At 44.8% G+C, this 9,829-nt stretch overlaps 1 protein-coding gene across 1 annotated transcript in view; it reads left to right on the top strand.

Annotated features, from left to right (window-relative positions):
* The window catches only part of LOC125033375, a 10,229-nt gene extending 3,026 nt beyond the window's left edge, over window positions 1-7,203 (top strand). The window contains exon 2 of the mRNA XM_047624815.1: window positions 4,091-7,203. Within this exon, the coding sequence (XP_047480771.1) occupies window positions 4,432-7,137 (2,706 nt within the window). The 5' untranslated portion in view covers window positions 4,091-4,431 and the 3' untranslated portion in view covers window positions 7,138-7,203. The remainder of the gene's footprint in view (window positions 1-4,090) is intronic.
* Window positions 7,204-9,829: the final 2,626 nt, after the last annotated feature.

Here is a 9,829-nt window from a genome sequence, read left to right as displayed (position 1 = left end):
TATTATTATTGGTATCGGTATTATTATTATGGATATTATCATTGCCATTATTATTATTATTATTGTTGTTATCATCGTCATCATCATCACCAGCATTTCATTATCATAAGCATCATTATTATTACTATTGTACTACAAATTATTATTATTGTTGTTGTTTTTGTTTTGTTATAGTTGTAGTTGTTTTTATTATTACTGATGTTATTGTTTATTATTGTTGATATTATTTTTATTATTATTATTATTATTATTATTATTATTTTATTTTTTATAAAGAGGTATTCCTTTCACCCTCTTTCACTTTCCTCCTACCATTCGCCTCCCCTCTCCCCTCTCCCTTCTCCTTTCCCTCTCCCTCTCCCTTTCCCTCTCCCTTTCCCTTTCCCTCCTCCTTCTCCCTTCTCCTTCTCCCTTCTCCTTTCCCTCTCCCTCTCCCTCTCACTTTCCCTCTCCCTTTCCCTTTCCCTCCTCCTCCCCCTCTCTCTTCTCTTTTCCCTCTCCCTCTCCCTTTCCCTCTCCTTTCCCTCTCCCTCTCCCTTTCCCTTTCCCTCCTCCTCCCCCTCTCTCTTCTCTTTTCCCTCTCCCTCTCCCTTTCCCTCTCCTTTCCCTCTCCCTCTCCCTTTCCCTTTCCCTCCTCCTCCCCCTCTCTCTTCTCTTTTCCCTCTCCCTCTCCTCTACCTTATTATTTTTTTTGTTACTGTTGATGTTATTATTATTGTTGTTGTTGTTTTGGTCGTCGTATTGCTGGTTCCATTGATTATAATTTTATCATCATCATAACTTAGCGACCCCGGATAAAGAGGAGATTAAGCAAAAACATATTTTTTATTACAACAGTTATTATTATTGTTGTTGTTTTGCTGTTGCTGTTATTATTATCATATTTTTTTATTAGTTATTACTGTAATTATTGTTATTATTGACATAACTAAAGCAATCATTATTATTATTATTATTGTTGTTGTTTTGTTGTTGTTTGTTGTTTTGTTATTGTTTTTGTTATTGTTATTGTTATTATCTCATCATCATCATCATCATCATCATCATCATCATCATCATCATCATCATCATCATCATCATCATCATCATCATCATCATCATCATCATCGCCATCATCATAAACAACAATGATAATATAAAAACAAGCAAACGAAAAACAGGTTTTATGTAGGAAACATAGAATCAAGTCGTATATATATCAATGAATTAATTACTGCATTATCGTTTCACATGAATATTTTGCATGACTGACATTAGAAAAAAAGTGATTATGAATATGTAAGAAGTGTGGCGGGGGGTGGGGGGGGGGGTCCTGGTGTAACTTAACAGCGTTATGATTTTTTTTTTTTTTCCTTTTTTATGGCAGTATATTTAGGGTTTGTCTGTGTGATGCTAAGATGTTTTATATAATATGTGTGTGTGTGTGTGTACGTATGTATATTTGCATATGTGTATGTATGTATATATGTACACATGTATATAGCGTAATATATATATATAATATAATATAATATAATATGACATAATGTAATATAATATAATATAATATAATATAATATAATATAATATATATACACACATACCCTTCATAAACATTTACTTTTTGTTTATTTGTCTTTGTTTTATTTGTAATTTGTTTAACCGAAAAACACCAATATCTTATTGTATAACAGCTCCGAATTATTTTATAATCCTTAAGCCTTTTTTCAACTGTCAAGGAGACATTCTTAAACCATGTGCTTATGCCAGCGATCTGCATCATCCTAACTATAATATAATCCCCATCATCACGGCTAATTAAGCTGTCAGCGTTGATTAAGCTCTTGGAATTAATTACGATTTCAACACGAGAGACAAACCCGAACAGAGGAACAGGAGAGATAACGAAGCAGCTCAGATAGACAAACTCCTTTGCTGAGTTTATCGCGATGTCCGGTCGTCATTAAGATAAGGGTAATTGCGTGTTAAGTACCGGGGCTGATTTTATTCAAGGGAGGGTGTTCTTGTTTATTTGTTTGTGGGTGTACTTGTTGGGATGTCCTTCTAAACTGGGTGTATATAGTTTACGTGTGTGTATGTATTTGTTTATATATGTATATATATATATATATATGTATATATATTATATATGTACTAATATGTATTTGTATATATACTTATATATATAATGTATATATATATATATATGTATTACATATATACTTATATATATTGTGTATAATAGATATGTATTGTATATATATACGTATATATATACGTATATATTAACGTATATATATACATATATATATGTATATATATATATATATATATATATATATATATATATATATATATGTATATATAATACACACACGCGCGCATATATATGTGTATATATATATATATATATATATATATATATACACACACACACATATATACATATATATATGTGTGTGTGTGTGTGTGTGTGTGTATGTGTGTGGTGCGTGTGTGTGTGTGTATGTGTGTGGTGCGTGTGTGTCATATATATATATATATATATATATATATATATATATATATATATATCTTATTTGTGTACATGTGTGCGTGTTTGTGTGCAGTGATGTTCACTCACTCAAACAATCGGACAATAAACCTGTATACTTAATTTACAGTAACGTGCAAAGGGCGTGGACAACTCACACACCTACTAGGGAAAAGCAAGGCAAAAATCTTGTTTATACTTGTGCATATGAAATTACTGATGGACATATTTATATGAATATATAGGTATTTAAATTTGTATGTAAGGATGCATATATATATATATATATATATATATATATATATATATATATATAGAGAGAGAGAGAGAGAGAGAGAGAGTGTGAGTGAGAGAGAGAGATGTGTATATATATTTATGTATATATAAATATATATATATGTATATATATATATATATATATATCTGTGTGTGTGTGTGTGTGTGTGTGTGTGTGTGTGTGTGTTTATATGTGTGTGTATATATATGTATGTGTGTGTTAATATATATTGAATTCTTATTAATATATACATATATATAATACAAACATACATATATATGTATGATTATATATGTATGTGTATAAATGTATATATATATATATGTGTGTGTGTGTGTGTGTGTGTTTGTTTGTTTGTTTGTACACACACACACACACACACACACACACACATATATATATATATATACTTATATATTCATATTGTTATTCATTCATTCATTTATTAAGTCATTTTTTATACTTCTGAATACATGCACGTGATTGCAACAGACGACAGAAAAGAGAGAGAAGAAATAGGAAACGAAGACAAAAAAAAAAAAAAGGCGAAGAGCAGTGGAGATAAAGGAGAAAGAGAGAGAGAAGCGAAAACTGGTTTAAATTCGGGAGCTCTGACATTTTCCCTTTCTCGCTCCTCCTCTCTTTTATTGGCTTTGTTTTCGTTATCTTTTACTTTCCCTTTTTCCTCTGTTTATTTCTCTCCTCTCTCTCTCTCTCTCGCTCGCTCGCTCTCTCTCTTTTTCTCTTTTTCTTTCTCTCTTTCTCTCTCTCTTTTTCTTTCCCTTCTCTCTCTCTCTCTCTCTCTCTCTCTCTCTCTCTCTCTCTCTCTCTCTCTCTCTCTCTCTCTCTCTCTCTCTCTCTCTCTCTCTATCTCTCTCTATTTCTCTCTCTTTCTCTTTCTCTCTCCTTTCTCCTTTCTCCTCTCTCCTCTCTCCTCTCTCTTCTCCTCCTCCTCCTCCTCCTCCTCCTCCTCCTCCTCCTCCTCCACACACACACAAATACATACATACATACATACATATATACATAATTATATACATACATACATGTTTGTGTGTGTGCCGGAATGTATGTATATGTGTACATTCTCTCTCTTCGTCCCTCGTCTCTCTCCTTCCATCCTTCCTTCCCTCCCTCCTTTCTTCCCTCTCCTCCCTACTGTCTTTCTCACGCTCTCTCTTTTTCTCTGTATCTGTTTATCAATTTCTTTACTTTTTAATCTTTTATTTATCCACATTATATAATACTGATTATCCTTCAAAACTCAACATCAATTCAAGTGCAAAATTTTCTCTTTTCAGGAAGGGTCGTCGACGAGCGGAAGGCAGCCGCGCTTTCACTTGAGTTGCCGCTTGAGAAGCTCCTCACACAGAGCCTCGGCGCCTGAAGGAATGCGTTCGTCGACGTATCGTCAGTGAATTCACAGCGCAGGAAGAGAGCCTCTGCATCAGTGCATCATGTTCGACGACACGGCCGGAGAGAGAGAATAATGATTACATGCGTCGACCTCGAGGATAACATGCTGGGAAGTCGACCTCGAGGAGACCTCAGTGTTCCACCGACGCCGCGACCCCGCCACCTCTGAAGGGGGCGCAGCTCACACTTCATCCGATTCTCTTGACGCCTGCGAGTTTCTTCCGCCATGGACGCCAGCAACGAGTTCAAGGTGTTCCTCTCGCCGTCGAGCGCGTCGGCCGCCAAGAAGCCGGAGGGCGAGAGCAGCAACATCCGGCAGAGGCTCGTCCCCGTCATCAACAAGGTGTTCTCGCCGTCACACTTCATGCTGGCGCAGAGGAAGACCACCGTGTACAAGGCCGTCTCGGGCGTCTCCTTCCAGGACATCGAGCTTGGCGGCAAGAGGAAGTCCGGGACGAAGAGGGAGAAGAAGGAAAAGCGATCAGATAAGAAGGACGACATCTACACGGCCGCGAGCGAGGGCGATAAATCGCAGGTGAGCGGCCGAAGCGACAAGTCCGGCGGAGGCAGCAAAGCAGAGGCCCGGAGGCACCGCCACAGCCTGGGCAGCCACGCCGAGCGCCCTCAGTCCTTCCTTAACGACAACCTCGAGAAGCTGAGCCTCGACAAGAAGCCTCGAGTGCGCTCGGCGTCGCGGACACGAAGCGCCAGCGCCACCGACAACCTGTATCTGTCGCAGGCCGCGGGGGAGAGCAATGGGCAGGCGGACGCGCCGCCCATCAAGCCTCGCAGGACGCGGTCGGCCTCACGGCCCCGCAAGGCGCTGTCGGCGGTCCCCGTGCCGTCGCTCACCTCCACGAGCAGCACGAGCAAGGCGAGCAGCAGTTCCGGCGACTGTCACAGTAGACAAGACCAGAGGAAGGAAAATGGGGATAAACAGAGCGAATCGGGGGATAAGAACGAGAGCTCCAGCAAGGAGGGCGAGACAAAAAACAAGGAGGAAAAGGACTGTGAGATCGAGGACGAGGACGCCTATGGGCGGGCACGCTCCAGGAAGAAGTCTGGAAGGAGCAACAAATCAGAGAATTCCGGCGAAAGACAGGATTCCGAGAAAGACTCCAAGTCGAAAGTCGAATTGAAATCCAAAGAGGGCGGCGACGAGGAGCCCGAAGGCGGCTACTTCAGCCTGGAGAAGGAGGAGAAGGCAGCGGGAGAGATCAAGTTCATCTACGAGGCCGTCCCGACCAACTCGTGCGAGGAGTACCTGGAGAACGACCAGTGCGTGGAGGCCATCTACGTGTGCCAGGTGTTCCGGAAGGATTCCGACACGGAAGGAGACGAGGACCACGTCTACGAAAACTACCAAGTAATCAAGATGACCAAGGAAGGCAAGCTCATCACGGACGACGACGAGAATTATGCCAACTACCAGATCATCAGGAGGGTCAAGGAGGCCGAGCTCCTAGGTCTGCCCGGAGAGCCTGACGCAGGCAATGGCGCAGACGAGGAGGACAATCTGTATGAGAGCATTAATTTCCTCAGCCAGAATCCTCTTGCTCTCGTCCAGACGACAGCCATGGAGGCCCGGATGAAGAGGCGTCCCCGCCTCGGCTCCAGCGATTCTATTCCTTTCATTGATGACAGCGAGAACTCGGGGGACGAGACGGAGACGAGGAACCCCGTGGCGAAAGGTGTAACTCCCGGGGGGAGTGTCACGGTCATCACTATCAAGGACGACGACAAGACAGAAATCACTCAGAAAGTCGCCAGCCCTCTGCGAACTAAGACATCGCCGCTTGGAGCGCAAGACGGGCTGCGAGGCGACGCGAAAGAGGCGGAAGGAAAGAGCGTTCATGAGGAGAAGCTGGTGCAGGCAAGCGGCCGCGGGCATCAGACGCAATCAGAAGCCCGGTCAAAGCAGAAGAAGTCTTCAGAGCCTTCAGCTGCGAGCGCCACGGCTGCTTCGTCAAGTCGCGGCTGCCACACAGCGCCCTCCCGGCACTCGTACCCCGCAGCCTCCACGCTGATCCCCAAACTCGCGGATAAAGTCGGTCTGAATTCGACGCGGTTGGCTCCTACTTCGGAGGAAGCGGGCGGCTCAGCGGCCAGCGAGAAGGACAGCAGGCAGAAGAAGGTGAAGAAGAGCATGAGCCACAGTGACGTCCAGTCCCACTTCAAGGGCGGACTGACTCTATCTGAGTCCTTCTCTGACGATGACATCCAACACAACGAGGACTTCGAGTCCTTTTCCGAGACCGACTCAGAGCTGGACAACCTGGACTACGACATGTTCACGCCCAAGAGCAGCAGGAGCGGCCCGGGCAGCCGTCCTCCCCTGAGGCGCACCAGGAGGCTTCCTCGCGGGAGGTCCCTGTCTGCGTCCCACGCAAGCCCGCTCATGACGTCGACGCCGTTCGGGACGTGTCGAAATTCCAACGGGTCCTCGATTGTGGAGTCGACCATCGTCCTCGGGGAAGAGCTGCAGTCTCCCAAGACCTTTCAGGCCCTCCTGCAGGACAAGTGCCTCAACCCGCCGGACACTGACGTTGAGTCGCAGGCAGGCGACCTAAAGGCGGACAAGAGCGCGCCCTTGCTGATTCGCGAGGCGGGCGACGTGGCCGTGCGGGGCGCCCGCGATGTGGTGATGAGCTACCACAGCGGCGGCGGAGCGGGGACCGCCGATCGGGTCATTCTCGACGACACCTTGTCCTTCACGTGGTCTGACGCCGAGAGCGAGTTCGAGTTCATCGACTTCAAGAAGGCCGAGCCGCCCAAGACTTGCGTGGTGTACCAGGGCATCACGCTGACCTCCAGCGTGACGGCCACGACCACCACCACCACCACCAGCAGCATCGACAGGAAGGGCAGCGCCGTCAAGAGGTCCCACAGCATGAAAGGTAAGCCCACGAACGCCGCCCTGAACGCCAGGTAGGACCGTTGGCCGGCGGGCGCGCTCGTCGGACCGCTGCGGTAATATAATTAGGGCTCGAAGGAGAAAGCAGCGCCGGTATTTATCTCGAGCAACCCAAGGCTGTGCAATCCAGGTGTGACGTCACACACCTGGTGTCGTTGCGTGATTAAATGAATCTGGAAAACTTGCCAAATGTCTAAACCGCCTAATAGCCCAAAGGCGCGAGGAGGGGGGGGGGTCATTATAATTACAAGTAGGGGGCATGTCATAATTAACCCCCCTCTGTGCTTTTCGCCGCCCTCCTACACAGGAGAAGTGGGCCTAGCGTGTGTAGAAACAACCTTGTAATTAATTACATCGAAGAAACGCATGTTAATTTTACCGGGTTAATTTGTAAGCGTCGCTTGTAGACGAAGATATCTCGAGATAATTTGTCTCTCATTTCGTCTCGTTTACAACAAAAGGAATGCTTTGTTCCTCCTAGCATATTAGATTTTGATAAGAACAGTTTTATCCTCGGTGCCCTTTATATCAAGATTTGCGTTCAACAAAGGGCGCATAACCAACCGGGCGTGGTCGGGCGGCATGGCATAACCTGGCCCGCGCGAGGGAGCTTGCCGCCTCCCCCCCCCCCCCTTTCGCCGAGCCTCCGAGAGCCAAGGTCGAGTGCGTGGCCTTGGAGGAGCCCTGCCCCGCCTTTCCCTGGGGGGCATCTTATCTCTGCGGCGCGGTGCTGTCCCGGACGCGGCGCACAAGCATACGTACATGCAGACGTGCGCCAAGACACAGGCGCATACACACATACACACACTCACACTCACAAGCATTTATTCACACACACTCACACTAACACTCACTCACACATAAACACACAAAAACCTTCAGATCCATCTCAGCGGAAATTGCATAAATATAGCGTCATTTGCAATAGAAAGAGGGATAGCAATGAAATGGCCGAATTAGCAACACCCACAGATTAACGAATTTGTTCACGTGAGTCTCAAAGAGTGCGAAAAAGAGTGCGGGAATGAACTCTGAATTCATATCGGTCCAGACTGGTTTCTCTTTAATTAACTCCGACCCGGAAATACCTGGTGGTTTTTCGCTTACAAAACAACACAAAAGGAAAGGGGTTGGTGGGGGCATACCACTCATTTCCCTCCCGAATTTAAATAATGGCTATCTAATCATTACATCACACCGCGCAGGGAAAAACACCACAAACTGTCTGTCCGTCGTCGCCGCAGCCACTGAAGAAGCGAGTTGTCTTGACCAATTCCGTCACAGCCACTTCAAGGGCACTCTCTGCGTCGCCCGGACACAGGGTGAACCGCAGCCATGCACGCTCAGCAGCATGTCTCGGTCATTCGGTCGGAGTAAAAAGGTGGGAATGCTGAAAAGAGGTCGGAGTCGCGTCTAGAGGAAGGTCGCCACTGCCTGACGAGCATTGGTTCACAGGCATACGAAAAGGAACACACGAGTGAGGAGAGAGGAGGAGAGGGAGACAGAGGGAGAAACAGACAGACAGACAGGCAGACAGACAGAGAGATAGACAGATAGACAGTAAGACAAATAGGCAGTAGGCAGACAGAGAAGGGGGCGGCGATATAAAGTGAAAACAGAATAACTAAAACAGGTAAACAGTGTGGCATGGAAGAGCAACAAAAAAAACAAGAACAGATAGGGACCTATAAACAAAATAACAAAAGAAAACGAAAGCAAGGACATAGAGACAAATAGACGATAGAATAACAAAAGAAAAAGTAAATATAATAAAAAAACAGAAGAGAACCAGCCAGCGCTCGCGACGAACATCCCGCGCGGTCGCCCTACCCTCAGAACAGAGCCACGCTGAAAAAACAAAACAAAAAACCAACAACAAAAAAGAGAGAAAAAAATATAAAGGAACAAGGAAAACAGAAGAGAAACGGCCAGCATTGGCGAGTGTCATTCCAACCCTGAGCCGGTGCTCCTGTCTCCCGCTGAGGCATCTCGAGACCGCGTGTGATTTATCGCGCATTTTACAGCTCTTCCGGCGGCGGCTTTATGGCCTCGCTGGATACTAATGCTAAAAGGCTAATGCTCTTTTGGGGGGATTAATAGTCATATTAATTTTGCGCTTCCGGTTGCTCTGCCTTTATTCAATTTTATTATTTTATTTCATCTTTGAGTTTTATTTATCTCTTATTTTATTTAGTTAGTTATTTAGTTATTTATTTTGATAGATAGATAGATAGAGAGAGAGTTAGATAGATAGATAGAGAGAGAGAGAGAGAGAGAGAGAGAGAGAGAGAGAGAGAGAGAGAGAGAGAGAGAGAGAGAGAGAGAGAGAGAGAGAAAGAGAGAGAGAGAGAGAGAGAGGTCTCTTTCTGCCAGTTTTTTTCTTCTTCATTATTTTATATTTGTCTTTGCCTGTCTTTTATTGTATGTTTTATTTATCTATGTGTTTTTGCAATCTATGAAGTAGTCATGTGTGTGTCTATAAGTCACACACACACACACACACACACACACACACACACACACACACACACACACACACACACACACACACACACACACACACACACACATATAGACTCTGCTATACATATAAATGAAACTAGGGAAAATGCCACGAAATACATACTAAAGACACAGTGACAAGTGTCCTGACAAACCAAAGACAAAAAGTGCCAAATGTTGGGACAAACAACAACAGAGAGTGGAAAGT

This window comes from Penaeus chinensis, chromosome 16 (genome assembly GCF_019202785.1).
Source record: "Penaeus chinensis breed Huanghai No. 1 chromosome 16, ASM1920278v2, whole genome shotgun sequence".
NCBI classification, from domain to species: Eukaryota; Metazoa; Arthropoda; class Malacostraca; order Decapoda; family Penaeidae; genus Penaeus; species Penaeus chinensis.
The sequence above is the reverse complement of the archived record's forward strand: the minus strand, read 5'-3'. Positions and strand labels throughout refer to the sequence as shown.